At 42.3% G+C, this 22,225-nt stretch overlaps 1 protein-coding gene across 1 annotated transcript in view; it reads left to right on the top strand.

Annotated features, from left to right (window-relative positions):
* The window catches only part of TMF1 (TATA element modulatory factor 1), a 54,454-nt gene that overhangs the window by 15,504 nt on the left and 16,725 nt on the right, over positions 1-22,225 (top strand). The window contains exons 3-9 of the mRNA XM_040359202.1: positions 1,082-1,185; positions 3,780-3,906; positions 5,580-5,685; positions 8,665-8,807; positions 13,324-13,490; positions 16,983-17,139; positions 19,801-19,893. Of these exons, the coding sequence (XP_040215136.1) occupies positions 1,082-1,185; positions 3,780-3,906; positions 5,580-5,685; positions 8,665-8,807; positions 13,324-13,490; positions 16,983-17,139; positions 19,801-19,893 (897 nt within the window). The remainder of the gene's footprint in view (positions 1-1,081; positions 1,186-3,779; positions 3,907-5,579; positions 5,686-8,664; positions 8,808-13,323; positions 13,491-16,982; positions 17,140-19,800; positions 19,894-22,225) is intronic.

Raw genomic sequence — 22,225 nt, 5'->3', positions numbered from 1 at the left:
TCCCCTAAATAGCTTCCTTTACCTTAGTGCAGTCCTCCTTCACCTACCTCATCCTTCCATTTTGCTTTTAAATGTCCTTATTTCTTCTGAGAAATCCTCACTTCCTGTTCTTCTGTCTGTAACTCCACACAGTAATGCAAGGCTTTCTCCCTGGTGTGGAGTGTTGTGCTCGCCCCTCCCTTTAGGGGGCGAGCAGGCGAGTCAGGACGCCCACTAACACACAGCTCCTTTCTCTATCTGCAACATAGAGAGTGTCCTGACTCTCCTGCTCAATAAGACCCCACATCTCTCCTCCAGGCTGTAAAGCATAAGATCGGGTAAAAAAAATCACCAATCTCATGCTTACTAGCCACAATCGCTGCTTTGTTTACTTCTGGGAGTGACGTCATAACGTCGCGCCCGGGCCTCCGACGGTCATAGAGATGACTGGTGACCATATGGTCACCAGAAATCTCTATGCTCGATTCTTTCTCTGGGCCCCCAGATGGCACGGGAGAGCCCGGAGAAGCACCGGGTGGGGGGGGGGGGTGTCCCCCCTCCCGTCGCCTATACGAACGATCAAGCAGTGGAACTACTGCTATGATCTTTTTGTGCACAGAATCCCTGGCATGAAAGAATGGTATCTGAATGATGCCTCTAGCTGCAGGCATCATTCAGATATCCCCCCACAAAGTCAAGGACATCATATGACGCCCACCCAGGATGGGAGATCCCATCTGTGGACTTCCTATGACTATGGCTGGTAAAGAAGTGGTTAAACACAATTTTTGGGGAAAAAATACACTTTAATGAATACTATAAAACAAAAAAATTTTTTTTTTTTGTTTAATGTGAAAGATGTTGCATCGCGAGCAAAAAAATTGTGATTCTCATTTTAGCCAGAATCGTGCAGCTCTAGTTCATATTGGAGTCAGCATTCATTTCTTTGCAAGTGTTATCTTGGCCTTAGAGCTGAAACTCCAACCCCCCCCCCCTGTTTTCCAATTGGGGCACACAGCAGACCTCTGTGTCCTTCAATGAACTCCTGGAGAAAAAATATTTTACAGTTTGTGCAAAAATCTATTTTTTGTTTGTCTTTTAGATTACAGATGAACTTACGACGCGGTTGGAGAAGAGGGAGGTACAACTGTTGGCTGTCAGCAAAGAAAAAGCACTTCTGGAAGAAACGGTGGACAATCTCAGAGAGTGAGTGAATGTCAGGGGTATTCTGCTGTGTGCACACCGCTGGTTTTATATCTGTAACATACCTGCACAATTCATATATATGAAAAGGAAAATGAATCCTGGTAAATGGTTCTTTAACCACCTCTGGACTGCCCCATAGCAGATTTACTGCTACATGGCGGCACTCCAATACAGAATCACAAAAATATACGTGTTTCTGCATTTCAGCCAGAAGCTGATCTGCGGGTGCCAGGCGTTGGATGTCCACCAGCACATGCCAATAGTCGAGCTAAGGCTCAGAATAGAGCGCTGTCTATGTAAACAAGGCAGCTCTCCAGTCTGATGGGGAAAGGATGGATTTTGTGTATTTGCAAAAGCAGGGAATACAATCCCATCACTTCCCCTAGTAAAAGCAACACCTATAGTAGACAAAAACATGTAGCGGAATACATATTGATCTACAGTTCAAAAAAAAATATATATAGATTTGTGGAAACAATATTTACATACATTTTATTTGGGTACAGTGTTGCACGGCCGTGCAATTGTCAGTTAAAGTAACGGAGTGCCGTATTGTAAAAAATGTCCTTGTCGTGAAGGGGGCTAAATCTTCTGAAAGCCAAGTGGTTAAAGTGTTTGTAACCCCCAAAAAATAAAAAAAATGGATCCTGTTGCATGTTATACAACACCATACTTGTGCTGTGTAATTTGGGCCTTTCTATCGCCTGAAATACCTGGCTGATCCTGCCTGGTTCTGCCCTTCTCTTTGTAAAGTGATCACGGTTAATCATGGCTGCTGAGCCCTGACACCGTGGTCAGTTTATGTGCCTCCGTCATCCACTGTCTATCTTCTCTCCCCCCCTGCATGTCAGCTAGTGACAGTGGCAGTGCTGGCCCCTCCCCTCCTGCTGATGAAAAAACTGTAAAGTACATACAATTTCATCTGTTAGAAAACGTTCTATGCTCCAATGTATGTCCTTTGTAACAAAAATTATGCCCATTTTTACCTTCTTTCATAGGGCCGCTTAATGCTCACATGACTGCTGCTCTCCTCTCGACTAACGTCAGTGAGGGATTCTCAGCCCCCTGTAGCTGTCAGATCAGGAGAGGGAGCAGCAAGCAGTCACCTGAGTGTGCCGAGCGGCGCTATGAAATGAGGTAGAAATGGGCATATTTTTTACATCTACTACTACATCTACTCATTAGCACTTGTATGCCTCTACTGAGGAAACTAGAAAAGTTTAGTTAGGACCACATGAATGCAGAGAGCCTTGTAAGCGGCCTGTGGCTTATCCATATATTTGCAAATGTGTGCAACCAATCCTCTGCTTTTAACATACTAAGTTAGACAGTTGAATTCGGCTTGCAATTTGGTTGGTAAGTTTGAGCCTGGTTATTACGCTATACTACTTTATTTACTTATATATACTGTTTGCATCAACACGCATCTCATTTAAAGTCCCAACCCTTTATTTCTTTCTATTTTTTTTACAAAGAGCATAGATCATTATCTAACAGGGAATTGCATGTACTTTACAAAGTGACATTACAAGCACTTTAAAAAAAGACCAACGGTGTTTTTAAACGGACCTATGATTAAAACCATTTCTTGTAGTAAAGTTCCACACAGAGGGTGTCTTGTCATTTACTGCAGCATACTGGCAGGGGACAGGCTTTTCTACTTGGGCAGTGGCCGCTTTCTAAAAAAAATAAGACCTTGAACACCTCGTTTTAATGCACCTGGAATTTATTTAGCTTTTTTACTTTAAATATTTTTATTTTTGTTTTTATCATGTCAATTTAAAAGCGTTAGTAAAAGTCTGCTTTGTGTTTGTTTTTTTGTTTTTGTTTTTTAAACTATAGGTAAGCTTAATAATGAGGCTTACCTGTGGGTAAAATGAATTGCGTTTAAGGAGATATTCACCCTGGATGCAGCCAGTGACGTCACCGGTGCATGCGCTCTGAAGCATTGGTACTGCGCAGGACCTTCAGAGCGCCGTGTCATAACCAAGGGCTTGTATTGCAGTGGTTTACTACCGTTTAATAAAAAAAAAAAAAAAAAAATACTGAGTGATCCTGCCGAGGAACAAACGTTTCTATAACAGGACAACCCTGCTTAATGAAAGAGTAAAAGTAAAATCGCTGCAATATTGTCAGATTGTTCAGCATTGTAGCCACAAGGACTGCAGCACTGCTTTTTCACGCATGTTGAGGAGGAGAGCCTTCAGTGTTTTCACAGTTTATATGTCTTCTCCTCGATGTCCCCAGTGCCAAATACAGATTCAGAGAATCTGCCCATTGAGTGTCTCTAGGTGGGAAGCTCATGGAAACTGTAGTCTGGTGCCCTGCATCTGTAGGAACCGACACAGGGCCAACGCAACGATCCCTCCTTCTGGCTCCTGTGGCCTGAAGAACACTACATGTAATGACCATACAGGGGTTTTACAGATCATTTCTCTGATTTCTGAATGGGGCATGTTTAAAAAAATAAAATGCATAGGGTATATACAGGGGAAGGAAAAATGAAATATGTTTGCCTAATGATGAACTTCTAGGTATTGTTGGTTTATCCATTCGGGTATTGATCCTTTTGCTGTCTTTGTCTTGCTTTGCAGTGAACTGGTCAGGGTTAAGGAGGAAAGCACCAGCATTTCATTCTTAAAAGACGAGTTCACACATCGAATCGCAGAAGCCGAAAGAAGGGCGCAGCTAGCATGTAAAGAGCGAGATACTGCAAAAAAGGTATACGAGTTATTAACCACTTGAGTAGTACTGTCTAGGGCAGGGATATGCATATAGCGGACCTCCAGCTGTTGCAAAACTACAAGTCCCATCCTGCCTCTGGGTGTCATGCTTGTGGCTATGCCTCATGGGACTTGTAGTTCTGCAACAGCTGGAGGTCCGCTAATTGCATATCCCTGGTCTAGGGTGTTAGGAACCTATCTATATACACTCCTCTATGGCTTGAAAAATCAACAAGTTGTTTAACTTTACCCGTACCAGTTTGATTACAATTAATGTTCTTTAACAAAGGAACATACGTTCCACATTATAAACCACTTCCCGCCCACCATATAGCAATATGAAGTGAGCAAAGTGGTTTCATTATCCTGACTGGATGTCATGTGTGGTGGGGCATGCAGCACGGCGATCAGTGGTGTGGTGCGTCAGTCTGACACACCGCATCTCCGATCCCGGTAAAAAAAACTTTGATGTAGGCTCTTTACCATGTGATCAGCTGTGTCCAATCGAAGATGATCACAGTATAAACAGGAAGAGCTGTATATATCGGCTTTTCCTCCACTCGCACTGACAAGCGTGAGTAGAGGAGAGCCGATCAGCTGCTCTCCTGACGGGGGCACATTGATTATCAGTGCAGACCCATCGAGGATGCCCACTTCAGACCACCAGCGATGTCAATCAGTGCCCATTGGGATGACGCTCTGTGCCAATCAGTGGTTGGCTGGCAGCGCCTCCTGATCAGTGCTGCTTTTCAGTGCCCACCAGTGCCAAACATCAGTGTCTACCTCCAATCCGATATTCTCAGCTGGAAAAAAATTTAATGGGATTAGTGTAGGCGAATCCTTACCTTGGTACCCAAAGTGTCTCTGTCGTAGTCAGGTAGAATTTTTCAGAACAGATCACCACAATTTTGCGATTCAGTGCGATTTGATTAATTTTGAATGGGCTCAAATCGCATCACTTTGCACCAAATTCGTGCATGCAGCAATTTTGGAGCCACACTGCAACCGGATCATATGGTTCTATTGTACTGTGGGATCCGGTGTCGGCAAACGCACTGCATTTGCGACCTGCCTTTGGGGTGTAGTTAAGATTTCACTGACATCCACAGCAGTTCGCAAGGGCCGTGAGATTTGAATGTGTTGCGGAGAACACGGGCAGACCTCAGTTTCCTCACACCGCATTAGCGTGAACCTTGACATAGACATGCAGGGGCTCTCAGCACTGTAGCCTCAGCACTGCTCAGCCATTCACAGGCAGCTTTGTATTTTCTGAATTGATACAAAACTTCCTCTGATTGGACAAGGTGGAATGGTGTTATTTCATCTGTCTGCCTTCTCCAATCAGAGGAAGCTTTGTATTCATTCAGAAAATATAAATCTCCCTGTGAATGGCTCCACAGAACTGAGTCTCCATTCAGCGCTGAGAGATGTTTTTATGTCTTTGTGAAAAATCATTTGTACCAACTAGGTACAAATAAATTATTTATACTTCATTCAAAGCTTAAGCTTGACTTTGAGTGCTTGTTGACAGCAATCCCAATAGGAGAATATTGATTTTGATGGGCTGTAAATGAGGGGACAACCAACAAATGGTTACAATTCAGCATAAAGACATTAAAATTGTAGATTAGCAATAGTGTTTAAATGTTGTTGTTTTAATTTAATTCTCAGGAAGTAAAAACTGTGAAGGAGGAGCTAGCCACACGGCTGAACTCTAGCGAAACAGCAGAGATAATGAGAGAGAAGGATGAGCAAATTAATGGGCTCATGGAAGAAGGTGAGTACATTAAAGTGAAGCCTTAGAGCTACACATCTGCATGAATTCATTTTATTTGTCATCATTGGATGTACTCCTCCATTGATTTTATTATGTCTCCTAAATAAAGCATATTTATTTGCTTACCGTATATACTCGAGTATAAGCTGACCCGAATATAGCCTGAGGCCCCTAATTTTACCTAAAAAAAAATGGGAAAACGTATTGACTCGAGTATAAGCTTAGGGTGTCCATCTGCATGCCTCACTGTGCCCATGTGCATGACCAGGGCCGATCCTAGGGTCAAAGGCGCCTGGGTGCAGAAATTTCTGGCGCCCCCACATGGGCGTGGTCATTATACTAACTCCTCCCCTTTACAAATGTTTCTATGGCAATGATTCAACCACAGAGATGCTCCCCTATGAAGTCTTAATTACCCTGTGATCCTTACATGATCTCTTAACAATAAACAAATTACAGGAAGAGAAGCAGAATACTTTATTAAGACCTGGAGTTGGGCCTCTCTAATGGACACAGAAAGGGCTTCTGTTAGAGAGTCTGTTAGAAAGACCTCCATACATATTACAGACATGATACAGGAGATGGTCAGAGACTGCAGACATAGTACAGGAGACGGTCAGAGACTGCAGACAAAGAACAGTAGATTATCAGAGACTGCACACATAGTAAAAGATATGGTCAGAGACACATCAGTTCTGGACAGACACACACCTATGCTTAGAACACTAGTTATGGATGGACACAAACAAGGAGGGAAGGGAGGAGAGAACTCTGCCACTTCGGCGCCCCCACCTCTGCAGGCGCCTGGGTGCAATGCACCCTGCCTAGGATCGGCCCTGTGCATGACTCGCTGTGCCCATGCCTAGACTTAGGTTTAACATGGGAGTCTATGGAAGGGGTGCCCGGCTTTGAAAAATCGGTGCTCCCGGCTGGTGGTTCCCTAGATGGTAAACTTTGCACACGTGTAGATGAGAACTGGGGCTAAATGTGTGCCAAGTTTTGGATCTAGGGGACTTATGGCCAGCAGGTACTGGGTCCCCAAATATACCGGAGAAATGACTGTTTAACATGGGAGTCTATAGAAGGGGTGCCCGACTTTGAAAAATCGTTGCTCCCCCGGACAACAAACTTTGCACACTTGTAGAGGAAGATTGGGGCTATGTGTGCCAAGTTTTGGGTCCAGGGAACCTACGGTTGGCCAGTACCAGGTCCCCAAAGTTCAGGAGATCAGGCGCAAAAAGGTGACTCGAGTATAAGCCGAGGGGGGCATTTTCAGCTTATACTCGAGTATATACGGTACTTTCTTTTAACTAATTACTTTTATTCACATGCAGTGTGCCTATGAACTTGCTAGAAAATGTAATTGCTCCAGGAGGGTCGATTCTGAAGCATAGCCTTATCTCCTTGCACATTATAGCCCTCTCCTCCGGGAGTGTCTAATTACTCCCTGTGCTGGCCCATCTCCTCCACCCTACATAACCTTTTATGTAGCCACCAGAGGTGGAGCAGATGGGAATACCATAGAGTCTCACTTGACTCAGAGTCTGCTGTGGCTTCTGACATCAAATATAAGATGGGGACATTCAGCAGAAGCTTCAGGGCTTTTGAATGCCTACACAAGGGAGAACTTTACAGGCTAATAACATGCATAAAATATGTTAAATGCACATATAATCATAAAGAAACAAGTGGCCTGGCAACAGTGCCCTTTTTTTTCTCCCCAGGCTGTTTTTATTGTATGATTATCCACTTAAGCCCCGGACCAATATGCTGGCTAAAGACCCAAGGGGTTTTTACAGTTCGGGACTGCGTCGCTATAACAGACAATTGCGCGGTCGTGCGACGTGGCTCCCAAACCAAATTGGCGTCCTTTTTTTCCCCACAAATAGAGCTTTCTTTTGGTGGTATTTAATCACCTCTGCGGTTTTTATTTTTTGCGCTATAAACAAAAATAGAGCGACAATTTTGAAAAAAATGCAATATTTTTTACTTTTTGCTGTAATAAATATCCCCCAAAAACTAATATAAAATTTTTTTTTTCCTCAGTTTAGGCCGATACGTATTCTTCTACCTATTTTTGGTAAAAAAAATCGCAATAATCGTTTATCGGTTGGTTTGCTCCAAAATGTATAGCGTTTACAAAATAGGGGATAGTTTTTTTGCATTTTTATTTTTTTTATTTTTTTTACTAGTAATGGCGGCGATCAGCGATTTTTTTTTTCGTGACTGCGACATTATGGCGGACACTTCGGACAATTTTGACACATTTTTGGGACCATTGTCATTTTCACAGCAAAAAATGCATTTAAATTGCATTGTTTATTGTGAAAATGACAGTTGCAGTTTGGGAGTTAAACCCAGGGGGCGCTGTAACATTTAGGGATCACTGTGTATGTGTTTACTAGTGTAGGGGGGTGTGGCTGTAGGATTGACATCATCGATCGAGTCTCCCCTATAAAAGGGATCACTCGATCGATGCGCCGCCACAGTGAAGCACGGGGAAGCCGTGTTTACATACGGCTCTCCCCGTTCTTCAGCTCCGGGGAGCGATCGCGACGGAGCGGCTAAAAACAAATAGCCGCGCCGTCGTCCCGGATCGCTCCCCGAGCGGACCTGACCTCCGCATGTACCGGGGGGGGGGTCCCGATCGGACCCCCCACCCACGTCTATGCAGGCACGTACAGGTACGTTGATGTGCCTGTCCGTGCCATTCTGCCGACGTAAATGTACATGAGGAGGTCGGGAAGTGGTTAAGTGTGCGATAAGTAGTCGCCCTTTTTAGCATGCAGGGTTTGTTTCCACCTCAGTGTCCGCAATACAATGTCACTTCCTTAGTTCTGGTACTGTTAAAACAGACAGACTTGATTTTTAGCAGAGATATTATACAGTTGTAAATGTCAGCAGTAATACATCAGTTGGCAGCAAGAACTGATAGAGTGCTTTCATCCTTAACCATCTGAACATTTCCTGCTGTGACAGGGGAGAAGCTTTCTAAACAACAGCTGCAAAATTCCAATATTATCAAGAAGCTGCGATCGAAGGAGAAGGAGCATGAGCACACAGTTACAAAACAGGCAAAGAAAATGCGGGAGATGGAGGATGAACTGCAACTGTTAAAGCAGGTACTATATTAGTCCGACCTTTGTCATTTGTATGTGTGCAATCTTCTCAGCAAGTGAAATGGCATCTCTTTTACCTTGTCCAAGTTTAATATTTTTTTGGAACTCTGTGCTCCGGATAACAGTGACTAGTATTTATTTTTATTTTTTTATGGACAGAATAAAAAATAAAAAACCTATTTCGTGCACCACTACCATACATACACATTTGCCAATGTTTTGTCTCCTGTTCAGTAAAAAATTACAGAAGTACAGAAACATATCTGTTCTGCACAAACCTGCGAAAAGGCCTTCTATTAGAGCTGCTTGATTAATCGTTAAGAATCGAAATCGCAATCTTTTCCCCCTTCCCATCTTCAAAACAGCATGTCACGATCTTTCTAAGGGCCCTTTCACACGTACGGATCCCGTGAGGATCCCTTCCTTTAACATCCACTTGCTCGGCGGAGATCGCTCCGTTGATCCCTGTTGAGCCGGCAGATGACAGGGCGGTCCCTGCACAATGTTCAGGGACCGGCCCTGTCAGATTTCCGCTCTCCTCTATGGGGGGGATCGGATGAACACGAACCGTCTGTCCGTATTCATCCGATCCGCAGACGGATGGAAAAATAGGATTTTCCTCCGTCTGCAGAAACGGAGCATAGCGGAGACTGATGAGATTGGATGTCAGTGGATGTTCATCCGCTGACATCTGCAATCCCATAGGGATACATGTATGTCAGTTTTTTCATCTGAAAACGGACGGATGAAAAACGGACATACGGTCCACATTTGTGAAAGGGCCCTAACAAGTGCAGAGAGTTTTCACAGCTGGAAAAATCCAGGCAGCTTTCCAAGTTTTATTACAACACGCGAAGAAACAAAGTATCTTTTCGTTCTTTTATCAAAGGAAAAAACTCCTAAAGAACGAAAAGATACTTTGTTTCTTCGCGTGTTGTAATAAAACTTATATATATATATATATATATATATATATATATATATATATATATATATATATATATATATATATACATACACATACACACATATATGTGTATATATATTTTCTCATGTTTGGGTGTTCCAAATAATTTTCTAGCAGAAAATAATGATTTTTACTTGTAAGCAACAAATGTCAGAAAAGGTTTGGTCTTTAACCATTTAATTTAAACTTCCTTCATCTGAAGGAAGTTTAACCATTTAATTTAAAGACCAAACCTTTTCTGACATTTGTTGCTTACAAGTAAAAATCATTATTTTCTGCTAGAAAATTATTTGGAACACCCAAACATGAGAAAATATATATATATACACATATATGTGTGTGTATATGTATGTGTGTGTGTGTGATATATATACACTCTGTTACTGATCAAAATTTTTCTGTTCGATTAATCTTTTTTTTTTTTATTGATCGACTAATTTCGATTAATTATAACGCACATACAGATCCAACTACTTTTAGCTGATCTCCTTGCAGGCTGATTCCCAGTGCAGCTACCAACTACTGGAAAAATGAATAGCAGGATACAAAAACACACAAAGGCAGCGCTCGATGGGAATAGCATTAACATTTTTATAGTCTTCAAGTAGGTAACCAAATAAATATTGCACTGGAGATAAAATCGATGTAGCTACATAAACTATAAAAATGGTGCGAGTAATACCAAACGGTACCAAAAGCAGTCATAAAAACATGTAGCTAAGTATGATACTGGTATAAAAATGTGTACAACGATGCCACTGCTGAATCCAGATGAGGAGAGGTTAACATCATTCCGTCGGCATGTAGATGTCCCGTGAAGGGAAGTATCACAACTCCCAGTGGATGGTTGTAGAATCCCAGGTTGATAGAGGGAAGTGATAGAGGGAAGTGTAACAGCCCTTGCGTGTGGCAGATAGTAAGGTCCCGCCGGCATGCAGATATGAAGGCACAGCAAAGGAGCCCTTCAGATGGACGCGGCAAGCCCCGCCGGTGTCCGTGACGTTACTGGATCTCCGACGGAACTCCCTGAAGGCCCAGAAGCCGGCGGAGAGGCGAGTACCAATCAAAAGAATTTTAATCGATCAAAAAATGTAAAGATTAATCGATTAATTAAACGTTAATTTGCACAGCCCTAATATATATATATATATATATATATATATATATATATATATATATATATATATATATATATATATATATATATAATATATATATATATATATATATATATATATATATATATATAATTTAGCAGAGACCCTAGAGAATAAAATGGTGGTTGTTGCAATATTTTATGTCGCACCATACTTGCGCAGCGGTTTTTCAAACGCAGTTTCTTTTTTTAAAATACACTTTAATGAAAAAAAAAAAACTAAACCGTAAAGTTAGCCCTATTTTTTTTTGTATAATGTGAAAGAAGATGTTACACCGCGAGAAGAGAATTGTGAGAGAATCGTGATCTTTATTCTAAGCAAAAAAATCGTGATTCTCATTTTAGCCAGAATCGTGCAGCTCTAACTTCTGTTAATGATTGCTGTACAATGTGACTGAAATTGAAAGATCCCAGAGTACAGGACCATTCCTTTCTGTAGTGCGCTGACAACACAGTAAGACCCCTTTTACACGGAGGCAGTTTCCAGGCATTTTAGCACTAGAAATAGAGCATGTAAAGCCCCTGAAAACTGCCTCACATTCATTACAATGGATGATTTCACACCTGGGCGGTGCACTGGCGGGACGTTCGGAAAAATCCTGCAAACAGCATCTTTGGGGGCGCTCTATAAAGCGCTCACAAAATGCCCCTGCCTATTGCAATGAAAAAAAAGTGCAATGTGCAAATAGCAGATAATGAAATCCCTTAGTAATACACAAGTCTTTGGAATAAAAAGAAAAAAAAGAATGGTCCAAGAATACGTGTATATTCTACCACCAAGTGTCTGGATGCAGGATTTTTTCCATGGTACACCACCTAATTAATCAGGGATTCTTACCAAATGGTCGGGACCACCTATCTCTAGGATGGTCAAGCAGAATAACCTCTGCGTGTAGTAAGAAAGTAACCTCCAAGGGCAATGAAGTGGCGGATGAATTCCTCACTGTAGTCAACCCTCACAGCGGGACCTCCCAATTATCTGGAAGCAAGAGATGATCGTAAAAGAAAAGCTCCAATAGTGTAATACTATTTAAAATATGATTTAATGAAAAGCCAAATGGCTACTTACAATAATAACATTTTGTCTTTGCACTTAAAGGGTCACTAAAGGAAAAAAAAATGTTGCCTAAAATTAATGTCTGCAAGGTAGACAGACAGAATAGTTTAATGATTCTGTTAAAAAACGAGTAAATACCTATTAAATTCCTTCATCTATATCACCTCTGGCATTCTAGTTTCTGTTCTCTCATTCACTTCCTGGTTTGCGGCACTCGTTCAGGTGAGAACTACATTTCCCAGTATGCATTGCGGCACGCCCAGTAATTCACACCTCCTTGAAGTCTCTAACACGTAGAGAGCGTCCTGCCACACAGATGTAGTTCCCAGGGGGGGGTGAGCACGTTACTGACCACCGCAGTAAAGCCTCCCATCACAGTGGTCAGTAAAATCAGACAAGCAGGAAGTGAACAGAACAGAGAACAAATAGAGCAACTTCTGAGCAAAAACGAACAATGAGGAAGTGAAAAGAGGAATGTCTGCAGGTAAAGGATGCTTATTATGAAAAAAAATGTTTTCCTTTACAACCCCTTTAAGATCAATTGTCGGGAAAAAGCGAGCAAATCCTGTGTAAGTTCACTTTACAGATTTTCCTGTAAAGGTGAAATTACTAGGATCCTCTTGCTGACCTCTAAGGCTCTACATGGCTTGGCACCCCATTATCTCTCTGAACTTTTACCAACTTGCACACTGGGCATTTCTTCAGCTGCTGTTTTTGACATCGGGCAGTTTTTTTCTGCTGCATGTTATCCTATGTGTCCATACACACATAGGCTGTTAAATATTTTTTGGCTTAAAAAACCCCCAGAACTAGTGGGTTTGAGGAGATGTTTTTCAGCTGTAAAAATGTTCCAACACTAAAAAAAAATGCCTATTCGACATGTACGCCTGTTTTTGAGCCATAAGCTTTTGTGGGAGTATAGATTTGCTAAAAAGACAGTACTGCAAAACTCATTCTACAGCTACAATTTTCTACAGCTAATGCCACTGGCATTTTTATAACCTCCAGGGTGCATAAGGCCATATTGTCAGCCCCCCCCAGCTTTGATTGCAGCAGAGAAAGCGTCGGCGCACCAGACATAGACACAAACAGGGTAGCAGACCATTTATATAAGACAGTCACGCATTCTTCTGTTACCCTCCTGCGTCTTGACACAGAACGAGCCATGGCTGGTTAGCATTTGCTGTTAGGCTTACAATGAGCTTAAATATGTACCTTTCATATAAATGGTAGGTTCATAAAGGTTGACCTTATTCCCATGGGAATTTCTGGCTTGGTGCTTTGTGGTGGTAATGGTGGTGGTGATGGTGTTTGGCATTAAGAAGTATCTGTCTTGCAGACATTAGACGGTAAGGAGGAGTTGGAGAAGCAGCATCGGGAGAACATCCGGAAGCTGAACAGTGTGGTGGAAAGGCAGGAGAAGGATGTGGGAAGACTGCAGTCTGAACTGGAGGAATTTCAAGAGAACAACCGCAGCCTTCAAGCGGCTTTGGACAGTTCCTATAAGTAAGGAAACAAGACAAAAATTATTTATTTTGTGTCACTTTTATCAACGCCAATATTTAACAAATGGAACAGCCTGCAATTTTTTTTTTTTTTTTTTTTTTTTAATAAAGTTAAAGAAGAACTTTCGGGATGCCATATAAAAACTACAATAAGTACATTGACCTATACCTATATACTTTTAGCAGTTTATGTATTAAACCTCACCATTTAGGAGAAAGATTGAATGCAATAATCGTGATGTCATCACTGCAATTAAAAAAATGCCAGCTTCTGCCGACCCTAGAAGAAGGTGTAAATCCAGGGACACATCACATCCTGCCTTCTCACTCTACAGCTATGAGAAATGACAGTTCCCATCATGCAATGAGAACTGTAGTGAATGGGCATGAATGTGGGCGGGTATATTCAGCATATAATCATTTCACTAAATAAGCATGTATTCTCAGCCACATGTTCTAAAATACCGCCACACATCTCCACCCATGCTGCTCAGCCCAACATGGCAAGATTGGAAAGTTACAAAATAAATTTATAATTATAATTTATCATTGGAATCTGTTCAATGCGGGTGTCCTGTGAACCTCGGCTGTGCAGGCATTCATTAATATTAAAAGGGCAGTATCTGCTCTTCGCAGTCCAATATGGCATGTGATTGTGAGGAGAGACGCTTACACTGAGCATAGTGCTCATTTACATACAGCTTTAGGCATTAGATCCTCTATTGAGAAAAGGGTTAGTGATAAATAATCCCTAACGTGCCACATCCCTGTAAAGAGCTGGGATGGAGAAACCCCTAGGAGTGGGACTTTAGAGGCACTCAATAGTAGTACAATGGAGTATTAGATAAAACATAATTTATTGATAGAAAATTTTTAATCGAAACATGCAATAAAAATGGCCTAGACAACTGGAAGTACATAGTAATAGAAATACAGATCCAATGGTATCCTTTTTCCCCGACGCGATTATCTTCTCTTTTCAATTAGTTTTTATTAGTTTTAAAACACATACAAAGGTAAAGAAGTCAAAAGGAACAACATTGTTCTACAGATATTGTCAGCTAGACACAAAATAATCCGTAATACATAGTACAAAGTTACCGTATGTCGGAAAATGGTGAAATCGGGGGGTCGGAGACCGCGCGTCCTACTACACAATGTGGAGCCACGCCCTCCTACATAGCGAAGTACCGGCAACAATATATGCATCTCGGGGAGCCAACCTGATATTTATTACATTAAGGCACGCTCGCCTCAGTGCCTGTGAGAGACTACCCACCTACATGGATCCGTCCAGGATAGACAAACCATTTAGATAGGAGTTGGCAGTCCAATATGCAGCATCTGATTATCTTCTCTTTCATCAGGGGTTAAACAGGATATCAGTAATATCTATTCCAGTCTTGTACATGTAAAAATTTCATGTTATTTTTAAAATTAAAACGCTGTCACATAGTGTCCAGAAACCCTGCCCGCTTTGCGGCTGCTTCGTGATGGAGTATTGGGAGTGGTGAAAGAGGGGGCCCTAGGATAAAGGTGCCCCTGCAGGGAAAGATCAAGAACACTGAGGCCAGACAGACGGAGTTATGCAAGGTAACACCAAGCCAACCTGGATTGGCCGGGCACCAAAGTGAACTAATTGAAGGCTTGTGCCCTGAGGCTCACAAAGGGGATGAGGTGGTCACTTCTATCTGGGGCCCCCTCTTTCACCCTATTTTTTATAAATTTTTTCACTCCCAATAATCCATCTCAAAGCGGGCTGGGTTTCCGGAACACTCTATGTGACAGTGTTTTATTTGAAATATAACATGAAATCGTTACATGTACATGAATGGAATAGATATTGGTGATATCCTGTTTAACCCCTGAAGAAAGGAACGACAATCGGCTCTGAAACGCGTCGGGTTAAGGATACCATCGTATCTGTATTTCTATTCCCGTTTTCTAGGCCACGTTTATTTCATGTTTTGATTTTCTAATTTTCTATCCATTAAATTGTGTTTTATCAAATTCTCCATTGTACTACTTTTGAGTGCATTTTAAAGACCCACTCCTAGGGTTTTCTCCATTCTAGATCCTCTATATTGGGTCTTTTTTGTTATATTGCTAATAGAGGGAAACTGTAGTAAGTATGTAGAAAGTATTTATTTATTTATTTTATTTTGCTAATAAGTTTATAGTTGATAATAAGTTTTTATTGTACATGTTTTGATATGCTGGATGTTTTAAAGTTTGTTTAAAGCCAAAATGTTTGTGTTGTTTTTTTGGATTGAGTGGAAAACTCTATGGTTGCATACGCAAGGATGACTGGGGGCATATGACTTAAATTCTGGCATATTTCCATGTCCAAGATCCACAACTGTTGCATACAGCTGTCCATAAAAATCAATTACAAGATGTGACTCTACACCGGTATACACAAGTACTTGTGTAAATATGTGTACAGATGTACACCTCTGGATGCACACTGTCTGCGTCATATCGTGTATGCCTGTGCGCTTGATAATGCATGTACCAGAATAGATCTGTGCAAAGTCTCATCCTCCGGTTTTTATTGGTGGCTGTATACAGCAGCTGTGAATTCTGGCCACGAAAATACAAATTTTAGGTCATATACTCTCAGCTGCCCATATGTGTGAGGCTTATTTGTCCTCATGACCATTATTAACCAGAAGAAAACTGGTCAGAATTCCAAATTTTGCGTGGTCACCGAAAAACAAAAACTGAGAATTCTTCCAGTTGGGACAACAGATTTGTAGATTCTCCTTCTTCTGGCTCTCTGTATATCAAGGTGTATAATCCATATCCTTGCTGTACAGTTGCTGACATTCAATCAAGTAGCCTCACAGAGGGGTTGATGTGCAAAGTCTGGTGCAGATCTTCATGGCAACCTCTAACGATCCTGGTAGTGGATCGATTTCTATGCAGAGCTGCACCAGATTTTGCACTCTCCAGTATTGGTAAATCAACCTCAGTGTTCTTAGGGAGACCAATGTCAAAAGGAAAAAAAAGCGCGTCTGTGTAATAAATAAATTATATATTGCCAAAAGTATTGGGACACCTGCCTTTAATGGCATCCCAGTCTTAGTCCATAGGGTTTAATATTGAGTTGGCCCACCCTTTGCAGCTATTACAGCTTCAACTCTTCTGGGAAGGCTGTCCACAAGGTTTAGGAGTGTGTCTATGGGAATGTTTGACCATTCTTCCAGAAGCGCATTTGTGAGGTCAGGCACTGATGTGGATGAGAAGACCTGGCTCACAGTCGCCGCTCTAATTCATTCCAAAGGTGTTTTATCGGGTTGCAGTGAGGACTGTGCAGGCCAGTCAAGTTCCTCCACCCCAAAGTCGATCATCCATGTCTTTATGGACCTTGCACTGCTGAGAGTCTGGGATGGATTTATTTTTAGTTCCAAACAGACAGGTGCTTAATAGTCCTGCTTGTCTGCTGACTATATTGATCTCGAAAGTGTACCTCTTCTTTTTACTCTTCCAGAGAGCTTGCTGAGTTACACAAGGCCAACGCTACAAAAGCCAGCGCGGCTCAGGAAGTGGCGTTAAGCTGCGAGATCAAAGCAAAAGAAGAAATGTGTTTTGCACTAGAGAGAGCCAAGGAGGAGTCGCAAAAACATCAGGAGGCATTGTCGATGCAGGCGAGTAATCTAATCGTCACATTATTCGTTTTTGATCTTTTTTCGACACATTTCTTTCCTATCATGCTTAGTTTTCCCATGCAGACTGTTGAATAATTGATTGTACTCAGTAATACATTTTTTGCCAAAATCCGTGTTGCCTGTTGTCTGCTGGCAATGGGGGGGTACAAAACAAAGTTTCTGCAAACACACGGTTAACATTTTAATCCTTTCATTACTGGAGGTCATCCATGCCTAGATGCCCAGGCCAAGTTTAGCAGCCAATAAAGTCAAAACTACAAAACTACAATTTTTTTTTTAAAACTTTTTTTTTTTTACTTACAGGTTGCCATTTTCTTTAACCACTTGCTTACTGGCACATAAACCCCCTTCGTGCCCAGGCGAAATTTCAGCTTCCGGCACTGCGTCGCTTTAACTGACAATTGCGCGGTCGTACGACGTGGCTCCCAAACAAAATTGACGTCCTTTTTCCCCCACAAATAGAGCTTTCTTTTGGTGGTATTTGATCACCTCTGCGGTTTTTATTTTTTGCGCTATAAACAAAAAAACGACAATTTAAAAAAATATATATATATTTTTTACTTGTTGCTATTATAAATATCCCATTTTTTTTTTTTTTTTTTTTTTTTAACTATTTTTTTTCTCAGTTAAGGCCGATACGTATTTTTCGACGTATTTTTGTAAAAAAAAAAAAATCGCAATAAGCGACTGGTTTGCGCAAAAGTTATAGCGCCTACAAAATGGGGGATAGATTTATGATTTTTTTTTTTTTTTTTTCAGGGCTGCGATATTGCAGCGGACGTATCAGACACTTTTGACACAATTTTGGGACCATTCACATTTATACAGCGATCAGTGCTATAAAAATGCACCAATTACTGTATAAATGTGATTGGCAGTGAAGGGGTTAACACTAGGGGGTGAGGAAGGGGTTAAATGTATTCCCTCATTGTGTTCTTACTGTGTGTGGAGGGGGACTGACTGGGGGAGGTGACCGATGCTGTGTCCCTATGTAAAGGGACACAGATAGGTCTCCTCTCTCCCTCACAGCACGTGGAGCTCTGTGTTTACACACAGAGCTCCACGTCCTGCTGTGTTACCGACGATCGCGAGTGTCTGGCGGACATCGCAGGCCTCCAGGCACTCGCATCGGCTCCCGAGCGATGCGCCGGGCACGTTGTTTCCCCGCTGCGCGCCCCCAGCGGCGCGCACAGGGAACAACAACAGCAGGACGTCCAGGGACGTCCGCCCGGCACTTGAGATCCGCGCTGTGGACGTCTTTCGACCATAGCGCAGATCTCAAGTGGTTAAAAGACAGCATCTTTTGATTGCTTCTGATAATGCCCCTCTCTTTGTGAGGCACTATGTTATTTCAACTGAGTTTGTTAACCATGCAATGTGAGCACTAAAGCACATGTCACATTTAGCAATCCTGTCACTAGTCACAAACCCCCAGCAACAAGATCACTAGAAATAATATGGTGGACACATACCTGCTTTGTATGTATCGTTCCCTCTCTGGCTTCTTCAGTGAGGTATCGCCCCCTTGCTGCCGAATATACTGCATAACTTGCATAGCTGGTGGGAGTGCTGCATTGCTTCTTCAACTGGTAAAGGAGCGACGCAGGCAAGCACGTGTGTGTTTTCGCTCACTTGTTGCATTTTTCAAGGTAATCCTGCTGCTGACAAGTTTTTGCCAGTAGAGGGATTGCCAGTGTTAAATGGCCCTAGGACAGTGATGGTGAACCTTGGCACCCCAGATGGTTTGGAACTACATTTCTCATGATGCAGAGTGCATGAGTATCATGGGAAATGTAGTTCCAAAACATCTGGGGTGCCAAGGTTTACCATCACTGCCTTGGGATATCATTGTGATCACATAACGTGAACAATGCTGATTGAGTGAGTGAATAACTTGTATAGCGCTACAAATGCGAACTAAATCGCCTCAAGGCGCTTGGTATCCATTTCCTTCTATTTAGCCTTCAGAAAAGATGGGTCTTGAGTTTTTTCCTAAAGGCCAGGTGGTTCTCTTCCGTTGGGATATCGGTTGGTAATGCGTTCCACAGTCGTGGTCCTTGGACTGCAAATCTGCATTCTCCTTTGGTCTTGTAGCGGGCCTTGGGGACCGAAGAACGCGATTGTTTGGGGTGCTTTATTTTCCTGCATAGGTATTGGGGGGGGGGGCGGTTCCTTGAACACATTTGTGTGTCAGGCAGAGGGCCTTGAATGTGACTCGGTCCTTTATGGCCAGCCAATGGAGAGACCTCAGGGACAGGGTAATTGATTGGTTCATGATCACCATTTGTTAAGGTATCCTCAGCATAAGCATTGTGCTATGGAATGTTAATGTAGGGGTTGAAGATGGGAAAGGAGTTAACCCACCTATAAACATCAGATGGATTTGCAGACACAATCTGGACATTGAAAGATATTTCCTGTGAAACATCTTTTCAAAAACCTGTATGCTTGGATCATTTGTGTTCAGGATTGTGCCCAGAGGGAACAGGCTTGGCTTTTGTCAGAGGAAAAACAGTAAACGGTAGCCATCGGCTAACGTTGGTCAATACGTTTAGCCATTGTGTATGCATTTTCTAGTTGGTATTTCTTCCTTTTTTCTTCATCTTTTTGCCTGAAATCGTATTTGTCATATATTATTAGGTGACTGATCTGAGGATTGCACTTCAAAGAGCGGAGCAACAGGCTGCGAGAAAAGAGGATTATCTGCGCCAAGAAATTGCAGAACTGCAACAGGTGATCTGCAGTATACTTCTAAAATATGCAAAAAATGTATTTCTCTGCACAGCTTACTTTTTCATAAAAAAAAAAAAAAAATCTCAGTCACTAGATGAAAAAAAAAAAAAAAATCAAATCTCCAGCATCTGCTTTCTGTAAAAGAATAAGGGCTCTTTCACACAGAGCGCCCGTTCAGGTCCGTCTGTCAGTTTTTTTTGCGGACCTGTACGGGCGCTCCATGCTCCTCTATGGAGCCGCGGATGTCAGCGGTGACATGCCCACTGACATCCGATCCGCCAAAGTGTGACGGAGGAAAAACCTACTTTTCCTTCCGTCTGGCGGATCGGGTGAACACGGACAATACGGTCCGTGTTCATCCGATCCCCCCCATAGGGGGAGCGGAGAAGAGACAGGGCGGTCCCTGCACAGTGTGCGGGGACCACCCTGTCATCCGCCGGCTCAGCGGGGATCAACAGAGCGATCCCCGGTAAGCGAGCGGAGGTGCACGGGGCGGAACATTACTGATCCGCCCAGTGTGAAAGAGGCCTTAGTTGTATACTAACCAGACTGGCGGTAAATTCTTTGCTCTGGGCACTGCTGCTATCAAATACCTTCTGGAGAAGCTTTATATAAGTAACTAGGTCAGTGTAAAAGTGGAGAGCCCCTTTTAAAGTAAAGCATGTCATCCCTCTTGCTATCCCCTCTACCTGTAGACTGTTGTATGCTCTTTGATCCCTCTCTCATTCCCCAGATTTCTAGCAATCCCTAGATAGCAGCTGTGAAACGCTGTGTAAAAATCTTACACTTTAGCTTCCTTATCCCTTCTTTTCCCCATTGACTGGAATTATTTTTTTCTGTTGGCAGCCAGTAAAAAAAAAAAAATTCTATGCAGACAATTACCTTCACCTGCAACGGACTGATTTCCAGTGTCTTCACAACATATGTACTTTATAAATATAACACAATATACAGTGGGACAAATAATTATTTGATCCCCTGCATATGTTGGAAGTTTGCACACTTACAAAAAAATGAAGGGTCTATAATTTCTATTCTAGGTATATTTTAAATGATGGAAAAAGAATATCAACCAAAAATCCAGATAAAACAAGATACAATTGTTATAAATTGAGTTGCAGTTCAGTGAGTAAAATTTTAGTATTTGATCCCCCAAGCAAAACATGACTTAGTACTTGGTGGAGAAACCCTTGTTGGTAAGCCCAGAGATAAAACGTTTCTTGTAGCTGGTGACCAGGTTTGCACACATTTCAGGAGGGGTATAGATCAACTCTTTTTTACAGATCTTCTCTAAATCCTTAAAGGGATTGTAAAGGTACAAAAAGGTGTTCTTCTGTCTGTAACTCCACACAGTAATGCAAGGCTTTCTCCCTGGTGTGGAGTGTCGTGCTCGCCCCCTCCCTTGGACTACAGGAAAGTCAGGACACTCTGTACGTTGCAGATAGAGAAAGGAGCTGTGTGTTAGTGGGCGTCCTGACTCTCCTGTAGTCCAAGGGAGGGGGCGAGCATGAAACAGACCAGGGAGAAAGCCTTGCATTACTGTGTGGAGTTACAGACAGAAGAACAGGAAGTGAGGATTTCTCAGAAGAAATAAGGACATTTAAAAGTAAAATTGAAGGATGAGGTAACTGAAGGAGAACTGCACTAAGGTAAAGGAAACTATTTAGGAAAAAAAATGTACCTTTACAGCCCCTTTAAGGTTTTGTGGCTGTTGCTTGGCACCTCGAAGTTTCAGCTCCCTCCCATAAATTTCCGCTAAGATAAGAATGGCTGGGCCACTCCATAACCTTAATGGTGCTTTTTCTTGACCTCCTTCTTTGTTGCCTTGGTGGTATATTTTGGGTCATTGTCATGCTGGAAGATCCATTCACGACCCATCTTCAGTGTTCTGGCTGAGGGAGGAAGGTTCTCGTCCAAGGTTTTATAATACATGGCCCCGTCTATAGGCCCCTCAATGTGGCAATGTTGGTCTGTACCTTTAGCAGAGAAACGGCCCCAAATCATAATGTTTCCACCTCTGTGCTTGACTGTGGGGATGATGTTGTTAGGGTCATAGTCAGCATTTTTCTTCCTATACACATGGCGAATGGAGTTAATGCCAAAGAGCTCAGTTTTGGTCTCATCTGACCACAGCACTTTCTCCCAATCCTTCTCTGAATCATTCAGATGTTCATTGGCAAACTTCAGATGGGCCTGTACATGTGCCTTCTGGAGGAGGGGGACCTTGCAGTTGCTGCAGGATTTTAATCCACTGCCTTGACATCATTCACACCCTCCTCCCGTGTAGTTCTGGGCTGATCCCTCACTTTTTTTCTCATGATCATCCTTACCC

This window comes from Rana temporaria, chromosome 7, assembly GCF_905171775.1.
Source record: "Rana temporaria chromosome 7, aRanTem1.1, whole genome shotgun sequence".
NCBI lineage: Eukaryota > Metazoa > Chordata > Amphibia > Anura > Ranidae > Rana > Rana temporaria.
The sequence above is the reverse complement of the archived record's forward strand: the minus strand, read 5'-3'. Positions and strand labels throughout refer to the sequence as shown.